This window comes from Triturus cristatus, chromosome 7 (assembly GCF_964204655.1).
Source record: "Triturus cristatus chromosome 7, aTriCri1.1, whole genome shotgun sequence".
Lineage (NCBI taxonomy): Eukaryota > Metazoa > Chordata > Amphibia > Caudata > Salamandridae > Triturus > Triturus cristatus.
This window is the reverse complement of record NC_140590.1, coordinates 571,969,132-571,991,977: the sequence shown is the minus strand read 5'-3', so window position 1 is coordinate 571,991,977 and position 22,846 is coordinate 571,969,132. Positions and strand designations below refer to the sequence as shown.

General features: G+C 50.5%; 1 protein-coding gene across 2 annotated transcripts in view; it reads right to left on the bottom strand.

The window, feature by feature from the left end:
- The window catches only part of MYCBPAP (MYCBP associated protein), an 835,305-nt gene that overhangs the window by 292,396 nt on the left and 520,063 nt on the right, over positions 1-22,846 (bottom strand). For both annotated transcript variants that reach the window (XM_085617113.1, XM_085617114.1), the window contains exon 12: positions 20,020-20,207. In XM_085617113.1, coding sequence (XP_085473239.1) covers positions 20,020-20,207 — 188 coding nt within the window. The remainder of the gene's footprint in view (positions 1-20,019; positions 20,208-22,846) is intronic.

Below are 22,846 nucleotides of genomic sequence, written 5' to 3'. Positions count from 1 at the left end.
ATCAGCTGTAACGAACTGCAGAGCAATCCTATCCTCTGGGCAGTGGTTTCCCCCCTCCACATACCGATAACAAGTCTTGCTGGAACAAAGATAGCTGCTTGCACTGGACCAAACTATTGACGCGCCGGAATCTACCTGGCAATCTGCATGCCTCTGCCCCCGCACCCTACTCTCGGCTGAAAATAGGTTCCAAATATATAGTAGGTCACGCATCGACCATACACCCTGTCTACGGAGGCAAAAGAAAACTGACCCCCCAAAAAAATTTAGGGGGGGCAAACTCACCACAAGAGATCACGGTCGCCTGATGCTGCATACCAGTTCAGGGCACCACGCAACACGACAGTGGGGAAATAACAGGGAGAACCAGGGACCGCGACGACAACCACGACATGACAGGACCGAGAGGCCAGGAGGACGGAAACCACTCTGAGGTCATGCCTGATCACTGCTATGTAAGGCTGCCCGGGGGGGGTTGCGCAGCGGCCCGCCCCTTGGAGGGCGGCCGCCTTAGTGCCACAGGAAGGCACAGGGGTGGGAGGTCGAGTCCCTGGGCTAGTCCGGGGGAGACCCCAACAGATAGCTGTTTCCGGCGAGGGCGCATGTTTCTTGGCAGTGTCAGAAACATTCAGAACGCAATGCTGGTGGTTAGCCTGTTGTCATGCTGTTCAGAGGTATTTTAGCTCAGGCATGGTCAGCCCTGGGATTCGTGTTAACAGGCAGGTGAAGCAGCAGAACTTGGAGGGGGTTGGGTTTGACCTCTTGATACAAGGGTGGAGCCTGGTTGCTCACTTATTAGCCCGCCCTTGAGTTCGACGAAACAGGTACCTTGATGCGAGTATCGGTACCGGGTAACTTCTCCCGCCCTCCAGCACTGGCTGGCAGCTAGGCAGGTTGTGGAAGTGGCTTATGGTCCATACGATTAAGGGAAACAACGGGGCAACACTTTGAGCTACAAATCTGCAGGAGAACAATTGGCGTTGTTCTCCTCTGTGGTCACCCTGATCTGTCTCTCTCTGGTATACTAGCAGAATTTTGGGAGGGCAAGGCTTTACATTTGGTGGTGACTGATGGAATACGATGGGCGTAATCCAACGGAGTGAAGGAGGAAGTAAGGCAGGCTTGTCAACTCTTACCTCCTCCCGCATGGGCACTGCCAGGCAGGAGTGACTTGGCAAAGAGATTGTTATTTAGCCATGCAAAGGCAACCTTGGACCATCGCCTATTTTAGGTTTAAGGTCATTCCAGTTAAATCCACGGGGGAGTTAGAAAGGATGGGGGAACCTGTCCTGATTGTGCCCGCTGGCCGCCGGCTCGGTTGTGGCGTAGACTTGTTTTGGCTGGACCTGGGGGAAGCCCGGTATCAGTATGCTGTAGGTATGAAGGCCTATCGGGAGCCATGCGCAGTTGCGCAGAGCAAAGAGGTCTTGGCTTCATCAGGCATGGTCTTGTACACGCCAAGTCCACAGGGTGCCTGGAGGGAGATGGGGTGCACCTCTCTAGTTTAGGCATGGACCTTTTCATACTGGACCTAGGGGAAGCTTGGGCTGCAACAGGTTGTAAGTAAACAGGTCTACCTTGGTGGGGGGCCCTGGTAGTGACGGTGGCCACTCCCAAGGCTGTGGAGGAGTTACAGGGCGATCCAGGGTCTGCACATACCAAGGGGTACAGCATGCAGCAGCACCGCGGGGTGCTAAGCCAGGATACCCAGGGATGTTTAGCGGGTCCCCTGGAAGAACGACGGCGCCCCGTTAACCGAAAGGCGGTTGTGGGTCTGAGCAACCGGGGGCTGCCATGTATGCTCCGCCCACCCATCACGGGGGGGCGTGTGAAGCATGTGGACTGGTGGTCCACGGATGGGAGGGGTGGACCCTCCCAATATTTGGTATACACCAGTTGGCGTTGCCATGGTGACTCTAGGCTTATCAGACGGGCAGGCGGCATAGGGCTGGCCTGCCCTGGGATCGCCCGTAAGATAACCCACCTTGTTTGCATATTGGTTATGCTAATAAACCTGCAGCAATATTTCTCCACTTACATTACAGTGTCGTGTGTTTTATTTATGTACTTATGTACTTATGTGCTTTGTGATAACTGTTGCCGATATTGGCACTATGTAAGGCTGCCCGGGGGGGGGGGGGGTTGCGCAGCGGCCCGCCCCTTGGAGGGCGGCCGCCTTAGTGCCACAGGAAGGCACAGGGGTGGGAGGTCGAGTGCCTGGGCTAGTCCGGGGGAGACCCCAACAGATAGCTGTTTCCGGCGAGGGCGGGCAGGAGACAGGGGTACTTATACTGTCTCCGCCCCCTCCTCGTCCTCTTGTCCGCCTTGCCCGCCCCTCCGCTTACCCGGCGTCCGGAGGGACAAAAAGGGGGGGGCAGGTTTTTCTAACAATTTTACTTTGTGTTGCAGGAGGAGTTACAGGGCGATCCAGGGTCTGCACATACCAAGGGGTACAGCATGCAGCAGCACCGCGGGGTGCTAAGCCAGGATACCCAGGGATGTTTAGCGGGTCCCCTGGAAGAACGACGGCGCCCCGTTAACCGAAAGGCGGTTGTGGGTCTGAGCAACCGGGGGCTGCCATGTATGCTCCGCCCACCCATCACGGGGGGGCGTGTGAAGCATGTGGACTGGTGGCCCACGGATGGGAGGGGTGGACCCTCCCAATATTTGGTATACACCAGTTGGCGTTGCCATGGTGACTCTAGGCTTATCAGACGGGCAGGCGGCATAGGGCTGGCCTGCCCTGGGATCGCCCGTAAGATAACCCACCTTGTTTGCATATTGGTTATGCTAATAAACCTGCAGCAATATTTCTCCACTTACATTACAGTGTCGTGTGTTTTATTTATGTACTTATGTACTTATGTGCTTTGTGATAACTGTTGCCGATATTGGCACTAAGCGTGGGCACTCCTCTTGCGATGTTTTGATGCCAATGGTGGGCCTGTTTGTACTCCGACTTGAGAGCGGGGGCAATCTAGCTGAATGGGGCCTGTGTGCCACCCCCGCATTACCGCGCTGCTGTGCGATTCGCAGCCCCAACCTGGTGCCAGGCAGGTCGGCCCAGCCATCTCACGACTGCTAAATGCCGCGGTGTCTTCCAAAACACCGGTTCAACCTGGATGCCGCCCCAGCATTGCCAAATGTCTGGAGCAGTGAGCCACCGAAAACTAAGACTAGCAGTGCGTGCAGGAGTTCCCTGGGCCCCTCATGTGTGATCAGAGTGGACTGCCTGCCCCAGCATTGGGTGTTTTGCTGGGCAGGGGATGTAGCATGAGTTAACGCGGGGCTGGTGTTGGGGAGCACAGCCAGATGGTGCTGGGAACGACGGAACACCGGTGCAGGATCGCAGAAGGCCACACCCCCAAAGAGGGGAGTGCCAGGCCAAGAGCGGGAGGAAACGAGCCCTGGGCTGCATGAACCAACCCCCGGTGCCCCTACCACGGCCTGGAGGCATTCCGCCAGAACACCGTGACTAGCACCACCAAAAGCAAGGCCGACTTCAACTTCCACACCAAAACTGGCCGCCTGCAGACAGACTCGCTCCTCCACGGTGGTGAATTGAAGGTAGGACGAGCGGGCAGACTGAGCAAGAGTCCGAATGCTCCCACTCTGACCCGCGCTACGAGGGCTCCTCTGTCCCGAGGGGTCAGATACTGTGTGGCCATGTTGGGCGCAGGACAGAGGCTTTGAGCACTACATGCAACGTGCCGGCCTCTGCACCTCAATGACCACCGCTTGCAAGGAGGAATCGGATTCCCCGAAAACTGAGGTAACAACGGCGGAGGGGGGCGGGGGGGGGCGCGAGGCCTCCCCCCCCCAGCCGCACAGGTCGAGGGCGAGCCCTGTCCCGCGTGGCCGCACTGCGTCCCTGTCCCAACCTCACCCCGGCATAAGTGCCATGAGTCCCGCCCGGCGATTCCTAAGTGCAGGGCCCCTGCACCCGGCCCTGTGCAGGTGGGAGCAAAAGCAGACCTCTGCGGGCAGAACTACTGAGACGGTCCTGCGGGAAGCATCGGCCGGGGGGGGGGGGGGGAAATCTGTCTCTCCTGGTAGCCTGCCGAGACCCCCGGAAGGTGAAAGGCGTGCGCGGGCGGAAAGCGAGCCACAGGGCACCCAAGAGGCGCAGCCTGTTCTCCCTGCCTCCCGAGCTGGAGCAGCCCCCACCACAACTAGACACCCCCGGGGCCAAACACAATCAGCCCACAGGACTTGTGGGCCCACAATATTTTTATTTTTTGCATCTTTTATATACACCAGCATACCTCCACCAGCATACCTCCACCTCTGTGCCCCCTACCCAGTCAGCACAGTGCTGGCCCTGAACGGAGGGGTGCCGCTGCCATAGCCCTCCAGGAGCTGTCCCTCCCCCCTCACTGGCGGGCCGCCGCCACACCCGAAGCCGGGTTGAGCAACCCAGCCTCGGGGGAGGTGGGGGGGGATAATCACTCACCGCGATAGTAGGTAGCTCTTGGGGACAGGACCGAGTTGGCGTCAGGGCGGGGGGGACAAAGAGGCCGCCAGGGGGGCGGGGGAGGACTATATACCTCTCCCTGCCCCCCCCCCGGCCAGAAGTGACGCGCAGGGGACCCCAACAGGGGTCACAGGCCAAACACTAGTCTGTCCAGTGTGCCATCTTCTGGCACTAAAGGGGCCGCCCTCTTATGAGGGTCCCCTGCGGGAACTGTCGGTCAGCCCGCATTTCACAAAACCATCTTGTGCCGTGATGAGAGTGGGAGAAAGAGCAGGAATGTGAGTGAAACAGTAAAAATTGAGAGTAAACAGGACTGCCATGGCGAGTATGTCAGAAGTCAGCAGAACAATGGAAGTAGTGAGCAACAGAGAGGCCGAGAGAGTTGTTAATATAAAGATTAGAGAGAGTGATGGAAAAAGTATTAGAAGATGGGTGAGAAGGAGCAAGAGAGGCTGTAATGGATAACGTGGGTTACAGAATGCGAGCAATAATGATTTAACTCGAAATTAAGTATGGTGGGGTGACTGATGAAGCTAGAGTGCAACAGGGAGATCAGGCGATCTAACAAGCACAGAGTGGGATCTGCCCGGGTTTAGCTAGCAGGGTGATTGTTGCCTCAGTCACAGAGTGGGTAAGACCACGAGTGTGCTCCATGATATTGTGATTGATTGATTGATTGATGTGGAACTTATATAGCGCAGCTATCACCCTACGGGCATCCTGGCGCTTTAGACTGGAGAGACATACCAAGGGGGACAGAGGGGGGGACAGAGGGAGGGACAGGGGAGCGGCATGGGTTAGACTTTGGGGTACAGCCAGGTTTTAAGTCCCTCGCGAAATTCGAGCAGGGAATTGCACTGTCTCAAGTTCAGAGGGAGTTTATTCCACATGCCAGAGGCTACTGTGCTGAAGGCCCTTCCGCCCACCCTGGATCGTTTAAATCTCCGGACTACCAATAGGCCGGCTGTGGAAGATCGGAGCTGCCTGATTGGTAGATGACGAGCAAACTTATCCTGTAAAGGAACTGGGCCTAGTCCATGCACTGCTCCAAAAGCCAGACACAGGGACTTAAAGGAGACCCTTTCCTTGACAGGAAGCCAATGTAGGTCCCTCAGTGCTCCGGTAGCCGAAGAGCTACGTCGCATATCGAGAACTAGTTTGGCTGCAGCTGACTGGATCCTTTGCAGTCCCTGAAAAATATACTGCGGGGCCCCCAAATATAGGGAATTGCAGTAATCAAGCCTGCTTAATACCGTACTGCGTACTACCATAGCTCGGGACTCCCTAGGAAGTAAGGGTAAAATGCTACGAAGCAGCCGCAGCAGGGCGAAGCAGACGTTAGCGGTCTTACTGGCCTGGGATACCATCTGGAGGTCATCATCATAATCACTCTCTGGAGAGAGTCTAAATTCGGAAGGAAGGTGTTTTGGAATCCTAGTGGGCGAGCAGAAGACCACCTCTGTTTTTCCACTATTGAACTGGAGAGAATTCCTTCTGAGCCAGTCCGTGGTCTGCTTCATACATTGCTGGAATCGATCCATAGATAGTGCGTCATCCCCTTCTAAAGAGAAGGCCAGCTGCGTGTCGTCAGCGTAATTCACCAGGCTGACTCCAAAAGATTTAATTAGGGGAAACAGGTAGATGTTGAAAAGGATAGGACTAATTGCAGATCCCTGCGGCACCCCGTACGCAACTGGAGACCTGCTGGAGGAGAAAGGTGTCAAGGTGACTACCTGCTGTCTACCTTCTAGGTAGGATTGAAGCCATTGCAGCGCCCTGCCTTTAACACCTATCTGCTTTAATCTCTCCACCAGGACTGGGTGGCTCACTGTGTCGAATGCTGCCGACATATCGAGAAGCACTAGAATCAAGGCGTTCCCATTGTCGGCACGCATTCGAAGATTGTCCAGCATGGTAGTCAGAGCCGTTTCGGTTCCGTGGCCAGGGCGAAAGCCGAACTGATCCCTGTCAAGCAGGAGGTTCTCTTCCAGAAAGCAGGACAGTGTCTTGCTCACTGTCTTTTCAAGGATATTCACCGGGTATGGTAAAAGCGAAATAGGCCTAAAATTAGCTGGTACCAAGGGGTCCAGATTCGGTTTCTTAGTCAGTGGGGTCACCACTGCTAATTTCCAGCAGTCCGGCACAGATCCAGCCGCCAAAGACTGGTTGCAAATCATCCTCAGCCATGGAAAGGTATTACGCCCTTATAATTTCCATATTTTGTGAGGGAAAGGGTCTAGAGGAGAACCAGAGGACACACTTTGTACCAGACTGTCAAAAGCCACCTGGGAAAGTGTTTGAAAGCTGTCAAGGGCCGCGGTCAGTGGTAGATCTCCATCGGCCAAGCTGGCTGTTTCCTCAGAACCATCCTGAGTGTTGTCCTGTAGTGTATTAACAATGTTAGCAATTTTCTCCTGGAAAAAGGAGGCAATTTCATTACACGGGGCTTGCGAGGGGGCTACTCTGTTATTCATGCAGTCCGGGGTTGAGAGGTCCCGGACAATCCTAAAAAGGGCTTTAGTCCCATTTGATGCCTGGGTAATAGAGCTGGCATAGAAATCTGCCTTGGACCTCAAGATTAGAGCTTTGTATTGTTGTTGAATCAGTCTCAGATCGTTTTTGTCGTCCTCGGCATAGTTTCTTCTCCATTTCCTCTCTGCTTGCCTTCGGGAAAGTCTGAGTTGATGCAGCTCCTCATTATACCAGGGCGCTGATCTTTTCCTCACCTTCTTTAGTATCTTTATAGGAATAATATGATCCAAGATCTTAGTTTTATGCCCGGTGAATGATCTATAATTTTCATCCACAGACTTGGCGGAAGAGAAGTAGCTGACATCCAGAGATGTAGTTAGGGAGTCAACTTTGGCCAGTTTGGCCCATTCTCTATCCTTCCTATAGGAGCGCTGCTGGCTGGACTTATTCTTCCGACAAGGCATCACCATGCTCAAGTGTATAAGAGAATGGTCTGTCCAGTTCAAGGGTGTTATATTTAATATCCTAGTTGTAGCTGGGTTAGCAAATACCAAGTCCAGGATATGCCCCTTCTGGTGTGTTGGACTAGCCACCAATTGATGGAGATTCAGGTTGGAGCAGGTGTGCAAGAGGTCCCTCAGTTGGCCACAAAGACCTCCATCCTCTCTGAGGTTAAAGTCGCCTAGTACAATCATGTTGGAGTGTGCAAGTTTTAGATTGATAATAGTATCAGCGAGGAGGTGGAATTGTGTGGTCACACCCGGGGGCCTTCTAGCATAGCAACCCCGTGAGTAAATTCTCGCTAGGAGACTGTAATGAAAATCCCATTATTTCTTTCCCCCCTACCTCATCGATCTGACAGGGTATAAAGTCTAAAGTATCTTTAAAAATCATACCCACTCCTCCTCCTCTACCCGTGCTTCGAGGTTTGTGGATGATTTTGTATCCGCTAGGGCAGGCACCGCTCAAACCTACAGTGGACTCAGTGGTGGCCAATGTTTCCGTTATAAAGAGTGCGTCTAACTCCAGGTCTTCCAGGAGGCCTAGGACCTCCGAGGAGTGTTTAACAAGCGAGCGGCTATTTATCAGTCCACACGTGAGGATATTACCCGATGAATTGTGGCCCTCAGGTAGGTTCAGCTGCAATAGTTGCTCTCTGCTATATATCAATCGCCCTAGATGGTCTTTTGAACGGGCAGCATTTCTGGCGCTGGGAGCGTCCGGGGCGCAGACGGGCTTGCCTCTGGCACGCCTCTGGCGCGCCACCGTCACGCCCGCTGCGCGCGCGCGCTGCGCGCCTGCATTTACAGACTTAAGTAGGTCGGTGTAGATGTTCCCCAACAGCTAGAACGCCTCCCAAGATGGCGACTGAAAATGGCAGGAGACCAGGTTCCCACACCCAAGATGGTGCTGCTAGTGAAAGCGAGTGATCGTCACGCTATACCAGCGTGTGGATATTGATTTTATAGTGTAGGTAAGCGGAATGGCAGTATATGTCACAAATTTTGAAGTAATTAGAGGGCAAGGTACCCCGAACAGGGCAGCATATTGTAAACTTCCGTTAGTATTGGAGCTATCAGAGGCACAAAGTGCTAGTAAAAAGCTGGCGTAGAGCCATCTGGGCCTGAAGATATGCCTACCTTAGGATTTTCAATTGCTGTAAGGACTTCGGACACTGTTAACCAGTTTGTGCGTTCTTGTTCCGGGGGTGGGGGGCATAGGGAGCATGAGCAGTGTAAATATACATTTAAGTCCTTCATATCGGTCGAAGACACTGCATATAACTCTGTAAAATGTGTGAAGAGCTTGCAATTTGCCCTCATCTCATACCTGCCCCCCCCCTTCTAGCGCCTGACTTTCCAGATATGTCTGCACTCCTTTGGCTTGGAGTTTGTTGGCAAGCTGGGCTCCTACTTTATTGCCTCCCTCAATGAGGTGAACACTTATTCTGGTCAGAATGTAATTCAATCAGGGGTTTATAAAGCGCGCTACTCACCCGTGAGGGTCTCAAGGTGCTGAGGGGTGGGGGGGAGAGGGAAAGGGTGCAGCACCGGATCAGTCGAAGAGACAGGTCTTGAGGCTCTTCCTGAAGGTGTGCAGAGTGGGGGAGCATCTGATGTTGACTGGGAGCTTGTTCCAGGTCTTTGCTGCGACATAGGAGAAGGCTTTTCCACCTGCTCTGGTTCTGCGTATACGTGGGGTCTCTGCCAGGACGAGGTCGGCGGAGCAGAGGTTCCTTTTGGGTACGTGGAAGGAGACTCTTTCGTTTAGGTATTTGGGTCCGATGTTGTGGAGGGATTTGTAGGTGTGGGTGAGTAGCTTGAAGGTTACTTTCTTCTCGATGGGGAGCCAGTGGAGGTCTCGTAGGTGCTGGGCCATGTGCTCGGTTCGTGGGGTTCTGAGGATGAGTCTGGATGGTTTGGAGCTTGTGTAGCAAGGTTTTGTTGATTCCGGCGTAGAGGGCATTACCATAGTCCAGTCTGCTGGTTATGAGTGCATGGGTAACGGTCTTTCTGCATTCGGGGGGATCCACTTGAAGGTCTTGCGGAGAATGAGGAGGGAGTTTAAGCAGGTGGAGGCGACCGCGTTGATCTGGAGGGTCTTGGTGATGGAGAAGTCTAGAATGATGGCGTGGTCCTTCGGGGTGGATGGGTTTCCGAGGGCAGGGGGCCACCAGGAGCTGTCCCACGCAGTAGGGGAGGGTCCAAGGACGAGGACTTCTGTCTTCTCCAAGTTCAGTTTTAGGTAGCTGTCGCTCATCCAGACTGCGACATCTTTCATTCCTTCTTGGAAGCTGAGTCTGGTGTCTTCGGGGTTCTTCTTGAGAGAGAGGATGAGCTGGGTGTCGTCGGTGTAAGATACTATGCTGAGCCCATGCTATCTGACAATGGTGGTGAGGGGGGCCATGTAGATGTTGAAGAGCGTGGGGCTGAGCGAGGATCCGTGGAACTTTATTATATTCTGCGGTATGGATCTGACCCCTAAGTGAAGTTAGTTGGCTCCCAATCCCTTTAAAGAGGTTTGCTGGTTACGCTCCAGGGTTTCCAGCTCTCTACGGAGGTGTTCAAGTTCATCTTATCTCATGCGATGTAAACAACAAGGTTCTTGAAGAAGCATGGCCCTCACTACTGCCTTTAGAGCATCCCATACAATATTGCTTCATGGATTTTAAGTAGGACCACATGATCGTTTCGGGGGGAGTCATTTAAGATCCATCCGCCTCCTATATGTTTGCCCTCTGCCTCAGGCCACTCAGGCACAAGTTGTATCTGACCATGGCCTGATGTTGTGTGGGGCACTTGTTCTACATCTCAGGTCTGGTGCCTCAGCCTTTGATTAAGTAAGATATGATCAATGTGAGAGTAGGTTTGGTGTCCTGCTGAGAAGTGAGAGTAATCTGTGTGAAGTGGGTGTCTATGATCCAATTAAGCCCAGCTCACGATGTGTAGTCTTACCAGGGCCACTGGAATTATGCAGCAGGAGAGTAACAAAGTATGTGGCAGGGTTGATTAAATTATGCAGCAAGAAGAGAGAAGCTATGCAAACTAAATGGCATGTTTTGTGGTAGTATTTCTTTATAATTAATCTTGTCATTTTTTTCACATGTTAAGATTTGTGCTAAGGTTTCACCTCATTAACACCAGCTTAACATCCAAATACAGAATAGGCAACTGAAACACGACCAGTTACCCTTTGCATAGGTCTTTCCACTAAGTAGCAACATAGGCCGGCATGATTTTAGTAACTTTTGACACGTTTGACCTAGAACCAACTTGTATATTGTAAAAAATCTGCTGATTATTCAGCAGATGATTGATTATGTGACAAATGTGGCTAATCCTGAATTATGCTGAAATGCCACAGTCACAGAATAGCATCATTCTAGTGGTCCTAAATTGTCCTGAAAAAGGTGCATCACACAAGTGAAGTCTTCTCCAAGTATGACAGGGTTGTTTGAATTTTTAGGACTAGGAGTTTTCTTACCCTATGTCGGGGGCATAGAGGGTGGCTATCGTGAGCGGCTGGTTCTTCCATTGTACCACCAATATCAGGCATCAGCCCTCTTTCTTTGCTTTCATCTCCCTTTCCACAAATGTGTGTTTGGTTCGAAATATAATGCTAACTGTAGCTTTCTAAGTGGAGGTTTATGCGTGGTACAGTATGTGGAACTACCTAGATCTCATGCTATATAGATCTGACCCCAAAAGGGGCATCTCTTGCAGAAGGCAAATATCCATCCTCGATTGCCTATGTTTCCCCAGTATATCCAAGCACTTTGTGGGGTTGTCCACTCCCTGAATATTATTTGTGACTATTCTTATTTGTGATGTACTAGTCATCGACGATCTCAAGCGTGAAGTGTATATTATTGGGAACAGGGGTCTGATGTCACAGAATGTCGAGTTATCTTGCCATGTAGTAAGATCTGGTGGTGTTATGTTTTTCCCTATCCTAATCAGCAACTGTTAAGAAAGTGTACCCTTGAAGCTGGGTAACTAAACTAAACTTGTAGGACTGTACACTGTAGTGCATATGTGTGATCGTTTGACTGGCTCACTGTTGAAAAATGGCCTCTCTGAAGGGTCACCCCCACCAAACCTTTTGCCTTTCTCCTCCTTTTTTTCTGATTCCTTCTCTTGGCCTTAGGACTCTGAGCACTTTTACTAACGCTACCAGTGCAAAAATGCATGTGCTCTCTTCTCTCAAATTGGTATAATAAGTTTACACCTGTTTGGCATATTTAGTTTACTTGTAGGTCCCTTGTAAAGTGGTATACCATATACTCGGGGCCTGTAACCTAAATGCAATTAGTGGGCCTGTAGCACTGATTGTGTCACCCACTCAAGTAGCCTTTCAAACCTGTGTCAGGCTTGCCATTGCAAAGCCTGTGTGTTCAGTTTACTGCCACCTCAACTTGGCATTTAAAACCACTTGCCAACTCAAACTACCAGTTATTACACACATGTCACCCCTAGGGTAACCCTAAGAGCAGGGTGCGATGTAAGTGAAAGATAGGACATGTACTTGTAAGTTGTACATGTCCTGGTAATGACATACAGCTAAATTCGTTTTTCGCTAATCTGAGGTCTACTCTTCTCATAGGCTAGCATTGGGAATTCCTGGACCCATCTCACTTGAACTCATAGTGACTCTTAGGCTTGCTGGCTTGCCCCTGCTTCTGAAGTCTCAGGACCATCAAAAGACCTCATACAGCTCTGCTGCTAGACTCTGCCATCTGTGAGTCCTCTTTTGCCCGAGGTGCCAATTCAGTCCTGGAACTCAGAAGTGGGTGGAACTCAGAAGTGGGTTCTGAAGCTGTTTATGTTTCAAGTCGATGCAGTGCCGACTTTGTGGCGATCGGAACCGACGCATTGCCCTTTGATGCGGACGCAGGTGCCGAACGACAACATCGCCTCAACGAACTGCGCGGCTCGAAACCGACCAACAGCGCGGCTCAACATTGATGCAGCACCTGCATCGTAAAGGGGTTCGACACCAAAGTCTTCATGGACTGCGCAGATCAGCCCTGAGTCTTATCCTCCATCCACAGGATCGACTCCTCACATTGAGTATTCGACGTCGGCACTTGCTCCATCCAACGCACTTTGTCAGTGGGACCTGTCTGAGTCTTGTAGCCGGCCTGCCCTTCATCGAGGTCAGCCTGAACTTTGGATTTACCCTGGTCTAGCGCAACCTCAAGTAACCCCTTAGCCCTACTGACTTCTAAGCAATATTTTTGGTTTCTTTTTTAAAAATTAATAACTCCGGTTCTACTTATTTGAATCTTTGTCGTTTTGATCTTGTTGTATTTATAAAAATATGGTATATTTTTCAAAAACTGTTTGGAGTCTATTTGTGGTGTTTTCATTGTGCTACATTGTGTGTGTGTTAAACAAATACTTTACCTCTCCTCCATAGGCTGGCCACCTATCCCAGAGCGAATCGCATAATTCCCGAAATCATAGATTGGGACGGTTTGGTATGTAATTCCTTAGCCGCAATGGCCCAGGCCTTTGCTTGGTATTATCGCCAACTATACACGGCCAGGACTCCCTCCCTGTCCCTCTCTGACATGTTGCGAGCTGGAGCCAGCCAACTACCTCGCCTGACATCAGTTGTTCAGGAAGACCTGGACCGCCCCATCACCGAAGAAGAAATTGGGGAAGCGATTACCCTGATCTCGTCCGGCAAGACACCAGGTCCGGATGGTCTTCCCCAGGAATAATATGCCCAGTACCGCGAGACTCTCACTCCTCACCTCGCCCAGCTATTCAGTGAGGCGGTGGAGAAAGGATCCTTTCCTTCCGAGACTGATATGGCCACCATCGTGGTCCTTCCTAAATCCCAACCGCCCTCCCCCTGGTGTGCGGACTACCGTCCCATCTCCCTTATAAACACGGAGCTAAAATTGTACGCCACGATACTTGCTCAGTGCCTTAAACCACACCTGCATACACTGGTCCATCCAGACCAATGTGGGTTCATGCCATCACGTGGTACCAGACACTGTCTGCGGAGGCTTCATTCAGCCCTGGTCCACCGCAACTCGATCACCCCCTACCTTGCACTCCTCCTGGTAGATTTTGAGAAAGCTTTTGACTCGGTAGACAGGGGTTTTTTAGAAGACGTACTGATGGAGATGGGTTTCGGACCCCGCTTTCGTAGTTTCATCCGTGTACTGTATGCTCGTCTGAGGGCACGTGCCCTGGGGAACGGGGTTCTATCAGAGCCCTTTCCGATCTGCCTGGGTACGAGGCGGGGGTGCCACCTCTCTCCCCTACTCTTTGCTCTGGTAATGGAGCCTCTGGCGGCCCTGATACGCTTGAGCGGACAGGTGCAGGGTTGGGAATGGCCTGCTAAGGAAACAGACAAAATGGCTCTCTACGCGGAAGATGTCCTGATTTATTTGGCGGACCCCGCAAAATCGGGCCCCCAATGCCTCCAGATCCTCCGGTCTTTTGAACAGGCCTCCGGCCTCCGGCTTAATCCTGATAAATCGGTCTTGGTCCCCTTTCATATGTCCAGAGAATGCTTCGATTGGCAAACCACCATACCGCTCCGCTGCCAATCATTTAAGTATTTAGGGATATTTGTGACTTTACTCCCTGAACTCAGCTGGGCTCTTAATGTCACTCCCCTGGTGAAGCGGGCTCGGGCAGACCTGTTGAAATGGCAATCACTGCCGCTGAATCCCATGGGAAGAGTCGCACTTTTCAAAATGATGATTCTTCCCAGATTCCTCTACATGCTTCAAAATACCCCCCTCATTTTTCCGAGAGCGTGGTTCCGGGAGCGTGACAGCCTGGCTTCCAAATTTCTCTGGGGGAAGGGTAGGTGCCGATTGGCCTTGGGCGTTTGTCAGATCCCTTCCTTTGATGGGGGCCCCTAGGGATGACCAATTTATACTTATATTATCTGGCTACACGACTGCTCTCCCTGTACAATTGGGTTCAACGGCGGATGGTCTGATCCGGCTTATAGGCTGGAGCTCGGTGAGTTGGGCTTGTCCAATATCCAATCGATGATGTATGGGGCACCTGTCCCGTCTGCCGGAAGTGACGCGTTCTGTGTTCCTGAGCTGGTGAGCCGCGTTGCATCACACCAAATGGACCCACACACTGACCCAGTGCACTCCCTTGTAGCAAGGTACCTGGCTTAGGGAGGTCAATGGATACAGGGCGTTTTTACAACTGGGCGACATTTGGGTGGGTGATCACATGCGCTCCTTTCAGGACCTTCAAGCTAGATTTTCCCTACATCACTCGCAGTTTTATAGATATTTACAGCTGCGTCACGGTCTTCAGGCGCACCTCACGACCGGTACAAGACTCCCCGACCATAGGCCTCCTGAGGCAAAAACGATGCTGGGGGACCTGGGGTGTGGGGGCATCTCCCGCATTTACCGGACACTCATTAACAATACCCCTACATCACTTGATCGGCTGCGGACTCAATGGAAGGAGTGGGTGGGTACCTTGGAGGAGGCGGACTGGCGTGACGCCCTTATGGCACCCAGGATAGTCACTGCCTCCGCCAGATTGCGCATGACACAGCTTTATTTCTTACATGTCACCTATTTGACACCGGAGAACCCACATCGCGTGGGACTCCTGACGACCTCTGCCTGTGCTAGATGCGGTCATGAGCCGGCCGACTTCCTCCACATGATATGGACGTGCCCATGCTTGGCACGATTCTGGGGGGACATTGAGGAGGAGCTCACCGAGGTATTGGGGTGGGAGATCCCACATGACCTGAAACATGCGATTTTAGGCATCACAGATGGGCTGGATGGGTCCAGACATGAAAAACTATTTTACACCACGGCAATGGTGGTGGCCAAGAGGGACATAGCGACTGCTTGGAAATGCCCTGATCCACCCACTGTTGGGAAATGGCGGGCTGGGGTTGACTGGTGCGCCTTGCAGGAGACAACAATGTATGCAGCGCGTGGCTGCCCCAAGAAGTATCGTAGGGTCTGGGGGAAGTGGTTGGGGGGCATGGTTTAATTTCGCTGAGGATGCTGAATTTGTATGTCCTTGACCTTCGGGTTGTCCTGATCACTGCTTATACTGCCTTGTTATCATGGTATCTTGATGATTGGCTGGTGCTTTCTGTGAAATCAATAAAAATGTGTTTATAAAAAAAAAAAATACTTTACACATTGGCTCTTTAGACAAGCCTGACTGCTCTGTGCCAAGCTAACATAGGGTGAGCACAGGCTATCTTTTAGTGTGTATCTAGCTTACCCTGACTAGGATTGTGGTTCCTACCTGGACAGGGGGCATACCTCTGCCAACTTGAGACAAAACAGTCAGAATATGTACAGTGATGCGCCCCTCCTTAATTTCGCCTGTCCCATTTTCGTGTGGGTAAAGTGTATCATGGGGAGCAATGGTCCTGGGACCTCTGCCTGGGCACATCCCCCTCCAATCTGGTAGTCTTTTATTGTCCCTTCGGAATTTTTTTTGCCACTCTTATAGTGGTGCCAGGTCCAGTAAGTCTATTTCACCTTTCACTGGGTGAAGAGGGTTCCAGGCAATCACAGGAGACAAGCTTCAGGTGTGTGAACAGGATTTGTTTGGTCGCTGTGATGTCTTTCATGATAAGTATTGATCTTCTTTGTTTATTCACCCCTGTTTTCCATCTCCTTCACATGTTTCTCATTTCTATTTCTTCCATTGTGACAGAGTAAGAGCTTTGACAATTTAGATCCATGAGAGCGCATGTTGGAAATGGCCCTTTTTGCAGGGTTATCCCCAAACTTTTTGATTTTTCCTTCTATTTTTCCTTGACCGGTTTGTGTTGGTTTTAGGACTTTGGGCACTTTACCACTGCTAATCAGTGCTAAAGTACATATGCTCTCTGTGTAAATTGTGTTATAGATTGGTGTTTCCATGATTGGATATTTGATCTACTTGTTAGCGCCTAGTAAAGTGCACTGAGTGTACCAGGGCCGGTAACTCAAAAGCTACCAGTGGGCCTGCAGCACTGATTGTGCCACCCACGCGAGTAGCCCTGAAAAGGTAACTCAGGCCTACCATTGCAGAGTCTACGCGCAGTTTGGAACTGCTATGTCGACTCGGCCAGTGCACACACTTGCCAGTCCCTAACCTTCCCCTTTGCTTACATGTCAGACACCCCTCAGGTAGGCCAAAGGTAACCCCTGTGGGCAGGGTGCAATGTATGTGAAAGGTAGGACATGCTCTGGTGTGTGTGGCATGTCCTAATAGTGAATTACAGCCAATTTCGTTTTACACTATTGCAAGGCTACCAGTTCCCCATAGGATAGAATGGGAGGTTTGTTTATAACATCTTATAAACATAACTGGCCCAGGGAATTCAGTAAGAAAAATTTTGTATGCCTGAACTCAGAATCTAAAGATGCATCTTGTAGTGAAGGTGAATTTTACATTCCGTGTTTGAAAATACCACTTTTAGAAAACAGGTATTTTCTTGCTCAGTCATCCCGTGTGCCTCTGCTGGAATGTGGATTGCCTGTCTGGGTTTGGATGACAGAAGGCTGGGGGGGCCGGAGGGGCTCCACATGGTCTAGGTAGGTCAGGAAAGGGCTGAATAAACCTGGGCTGCGATGGGGGAAGATTTCCTTGCACCTCAAAGGGGCTGTTGTGCCTCTGACAAGGCCGTCTCCACCTCATGCCAGGAATTCACACCAGAGAAGGCCAAACTGGTTCTGGCCGGGCACAGACACCCTCTGCCTGAAAGATCAAAGGATTTTTGGACATAAATACTGGGTCCCAGGCCCCTGAACTTTAGAACTCATCTGGAACAAGATCTTGACTGCCAAGAAGAAGAGCCAGAGAAGCTGCGAAAAGGAACAACTGCTTTGCTGGGTGCTTTGCTGGGCTGACCTGCAGTGGCTGCTTCTGTCTTGGGCAGCGAAAGGCCTGGACTGGACTTTCTGCAACCCAATTTGTAAGTCTCTCCAAGGACTTGAGGTAGAGTATGCCCCCTGTTCACGAAGTCTCAGGGACAGCAAAGACTTCAAGTTCTTCGACCCTCAGCACTGGGGACTGTCTGTGTTTTGTGCTGTAACCCGAAGAACACCAACTCGACGACGTGCCCGGAAGGCACCGCCGCAAAGCCGCACCGCAACCCTGGTCTCACCGACAACGCCTGTTGATGCCGCCACCCAGCCGCTGCTTGCACCGCGACCTGTGGGCACCACACTCCGCACCGTCTCGCTTCACGCCGAAGCTTTGGCACCGCAGAGGATACCGCCGCAAACGCAACCCTGGTCTCACCGACGACGCCTATTGATGCCGCCACCGAGCTGCTGCTTGCACCGCGACCTGTGGGCACCGCACTCCGCACCACCTTGCTTCACGCCGAAGCTTTGGCACCGCAGAGGGCACCGCCGCAACACCGCACCGCAACCCTGGTTTCACCGACGACGCCTGTTGACGCCGTCACCGAGCCGTCACCGAGCCGCTGCTTGCACCGCGACCTGTGGGCATCGCACTCCGCACCGCCTCGCTTCACGCCGAAGCTTTGGCACCTCAGAGAGCACTGCCGCACCACAACCCTGGTCTCACCGACAACGCCTGTTGATGCCGCCACCGAGCCGCTGCTTGCACCGCGACCTGTTGGCCCCGCATTCCGCACCGCCTTGCTTCACGAGGACGCCTTGGCCTTCCTGAAGCCGCCACTTCCCGACGAAATCGACGCCGCTGCTTGGACCGTGGTTCGAGGGCACCGCTCGTAAGTCACACAATGCACCACCCTCATCCTGCACCGTAGCCTTGGCCTACTGACACCGGCGCCATCGACTCTAGTGCATCACCCGACGACAGCGCTTCAGCATTGACGACGACGCTGCTTGCACCGTGACCTGCTAGCACCGCAGCGAGCATCGCCTTCATCTCGCACCGTGATCCTGGTCTTACCGACGACGCCATCTGATGCTGCCACCGAGCTGCTGCTCGCACCGCACGCCACACCTCTGCACTTTGCACCGCAGCACCCGATGCCTGCCGGCGCCAGCGCTCCTGATTCCATCAGACAGGAGTTCGACCTGCAACTCGAGTGACTTCAAGGGCCTCAACGCCCTGCATTTCTCACAGGTACTGCTTGCGGGTCTTCCCGACACCGTAGCTGGCCTGCAACCCCGCGACCAGCCGGATTTGCTATTCACAACGCTGTGATAGCCTCGGACGGAGATATTGACATCAAGGAAGCGTGTTTGAAACTTATTTTGTTAACTGCAGATTTTTAAGTATAGTATTGTGGATTTTTATCGTAATTGGTCTTGTCTTAAAGTATATAAAATTATTGGATATTTTTCTAAACTGGAGTGGTGTCCTTTTGTAGTGTGTACACTGTATTAATGTTGGTTATGTGCAAATGCTTTACACACTGCCTCCAAGTAAAGCCTAACTGCTCATGCCAAGCTACCAAGGGGGTAAGCAGGGGTTATTTTAGAAGTGTAACTCCCTTATCCTGACTAGAGTGGTGGTTTTTGCCTGGCTTTGGCCCCCGCCCTAGCCTACCAAAAATCCCATTTCTAATAGCGCATGTCTGGTTTGATGAGGCTAGGCTTCTTAGTGAGGTCTTCCACTGAAAGATGACGCAGAATGGGTGACCCCACCTGTATTGTATTCCTTTTGCCCTCAACCATTTGGTAACGGGTCAAAATGATCTGCACTTTGCCAACGTGATGGGTGATAGATTTTGAAACGGCTGTATTGATGCGTCATTGAAGGAAACCGGTCAACTATCTCGAGATTGCACCATGATGGCTTCTTTCTCCTTGAAAAAGTGAACTCTAGTCATGCCCTTGGTGGTGCCCTGTCACAAGGCATTTCTATGGGTTCTGTCAGTTTAATTGATTCAAAGAAGGATCGATCGAGAATGCTTTCAAAGAGGCCTTGAATATAGTTTGTGAGGTTATTGTTATGAATGTATGTTGGTATTTCACGGATGCAGATGTTACTTTTTCTGTTCTTGATCGATTCTCTAAGTATTTGCATTTTTCTTGAAGGATGACATGTTGTTCCCAGAGGGTAATCATCTGTTTTTTTGCAGTGATTTACTAGCTCATGGAGGCCTTTATCCACTTAAGCCATACGTCCAGGTAGGGTCGCAGCAGCTAGGAGTCTGATGATGTTTAGATTTAAAAGTAGAAGGAGGCGTAGAAGTATTATAGGCGGGGAAAGCTATCGTTCCCAAGGCAAAAAAAACACAACAGAACATTCAACAGGAAAACAACATCATTAAAAAAGCAGACGGTGCATTTATATTAAGTTTCTTGTTGAAAGATGCCATCTGTGGCATATAAAGATATACAGCGAGAGATAAGAGTATCAGAGCAGGAGTAATTTGATCCCTTCCGGCACCTCAGAAGATAAGAATAAAAGGTAGAGTCAACGATGTTAAGGACATAACGGGGATTTAAAATCACATTACATGTATATATTCGAGTGTGAATCTTTTTTATCAATTGTTTTTCAACCAAAACGTCATTCAAATAAGGTTTCATTAGTTTTCATCTATTGCATGTCTTCAAGAGTATCCGATCAAAGCACATGAATCTATGGAAAAGGCCAGGTTACCTCCAGCGCTTGTCTGAGCTCCGCTGTCTTATCCTCATACAGGGAGATGCCGAATAGTGAAAGCTGCAGCGAAGCCCCTCCAAGCAGCACCGGATGAGTGCAGAATTCCCAGGATTCGCTGAAGATTCCGGGACTTAGAGATCTGAACAGGAAAGAAAACGCCTTGGTGTCCCCTGGTAATATCACACCTGGAAAGGCAGTAAAGTAGGCCTACTGTTATGCAGTACACAGGCTCCCCACCCCAATTTCAAAGCCTTAATAAGCACTCTTCTGAAACTCACAGTGATTCGTCAAAAACGGTTTTAGCACAGTGTAAATAAACGGCATTGGGCACCCAAAGGTCATGCCCCAGAAGCATAAGAGCGCGCGCGGGCACGCAGACAACACACTCACACACTTTGCAAATATAGGGTATTATGCCTACTGAACCATACAGGGTATTGCGGACATAGTTTATAATACACCGTCATACACATATGGCAATGCACATGGACCGTGCACTACCACATCATATGCAGGGAGCACCGCAGTTGCAGATATACTGCCCGGGAATCTATACGCTGCAGACTTTACTGTTTTTTTGTGCAGGTTGTCCAGGCAATAGTTCACCTACACACAATGGTTATGGGCCCGATTCACAGAACTAACTTAAGACAAAATCCTAAACTTACTACCATTTTGGTATTCACAGAAGGCACTTACTCATTTTGGTATTCACAGAAGGCACTTACTCATTTTGGTATTCACAGAAGGCACTTACTCATTTCGGTATTCACAGAATTAGGACTCCTAAATGACTTCTGTGAATACCGAAAGTCTTAAAGTTAGGATTTTTCTCAGTTTAGGAGTCGTAAAGTTAGGACTCCTAACTTTCGGACTCCTAAACTGAGAACAATCCTAACTTTAAGAATTTCGGTATGCACAGAAGGCATTTAGGAGTCCTAAAGTTAGGAGTCCTAACTTTACTACTCCAAAACTGAGAAAAATCCTAACTTTAAGACTTTCGGTATTCACAGAAGGTATTTAGGAGTCCTAAAGTTAGGACTAACTTCTGTGAATACCGAAACGAGTAAGTGCCTTCTGTGAATACCAAAATGAGTAAGTGCCTTCTGTGAATACCAAAATGGTAGTAAGTTTAGGATTTTGTCTTAAGTTAGTTCTGTGAATTGGGCCCGATATAAACAAACGATGTATATTGTGTAATCGTACGCCTAATTGCTTCTTGGTGTATAAACTATTGAAAGCCTTAGGTGACCTAAGCAAACCCCATCTAAAATGGTTAAACAAACATGTCTGCCTAGACCTTCTGGCTGAGACAAGAGTAGAGGGACGGCAGTGAGAAAATGCTCAAAGAAAAGCTATCCCATAAGGCGCCAGTGCAGAAAATCTTGTCTTCTGTCCACACACCTCGACTGCTGTACTTTTAATAGAAGCAGGCTGGCAGAGTGAGGCCTTCTGCGGGGAGTAGAAGGACAGATTCTTTGCAGACTGGTTGGAGCTCAGCCAGAGAGACATTTAAAAGAGTAGCACAGAATCCTGAACAAGATCCAAGTCTTTGGGAGCAGCTAATGCAAGGATCTGAGGAGCTGAGAAACCGCGTCTTGACTCCGAGACCAATTATCAATCACCTTGCTGCACCTTGGGACCGTTGCAAGTGCTTAAATCGGTAACCTCGGATCCATCTATAACATTCCGTATTACAGGGTGGCATTTAGACGAGATGCAGACCTAACCAGGAGCTTAAGGCGGCATGTTTCTAAACAACCGAGTATGTCACAAGCATTGACAAAGCTAACTGGCGTGATTTTTGTACCGTGCACATGCAAAGACACACATACAAGCACGCACATATAGATCACACAAGAATGCAGCGTGTCGTGTAACTATACATACGGACCAGCAGACATTCAGGTATTTATGCACTCAGATCAGCAGATGTAAAGGCATCCATACTCTCAAACCAGAAGACACACAGGCCCCTATGCACAAAGAAATAAGACATAAAACTATATAAGGCGCATATATAAATAGACAGCTACACAAAAGCATATATAGACAGAAAGATACCAAAGCATATAAATGAACAGACGAACACGGATCCTTTGACCAATAGACATAGGAACTCATGAATGTACTAAAAGAAACAAGGCACTCAGGCAAACACACATGAAGGTAGCCATGCACTCAGACTGACAGATAACAGACAAACAAGTTACTTACGTTTGGTAACAATGTAAATGTCCAGTATTTGTAAAGTGCGAACAATTACCCGAAGGTGTCAAAGCGCAGGTTGCCGTCGGGAAGATTAAGCGAGCTATTGCCCAGAGTCACATGGTGCTGGGCTGATCTGCCGCCGGTCCCGGGGATTGAATCATGAGCCCCCAGGTTCCGGAGTCAGTCGCCCTGGCCGCTGCGCCACACCTCTTCTACTATATCTGTGAGAGACATATATTAGTTATAGATTCCTTACCTTAGAATTACCCTCAAACTGGATCCGAAGAATTTTTTCTCAGCAGTACCCCTGCAAGTCGGTAGGTGGCGTTGGTCGACTCCGCATTCGTCGTCGGGGTCATGATCGCTGGGATGACGTTGTGGTATCTACTTAGGTGCCCCTGCGCACTGACATCAGTTCTTTTACATGACATTCCATGCCAGAAAAGCAGAGCCATTTAAGACACTGACCACTGATGCACAAAATTAGGGCCCTGAAAGGGAGTCCCTTACTCTAGAAGTCAGTTCGCAGAACAGGGAGGATGGGTGGGGCAGTAAGGCATGTATAATTAATATATGTCTCTCACAGATATATCATTACCAAAGGTAAGTAACC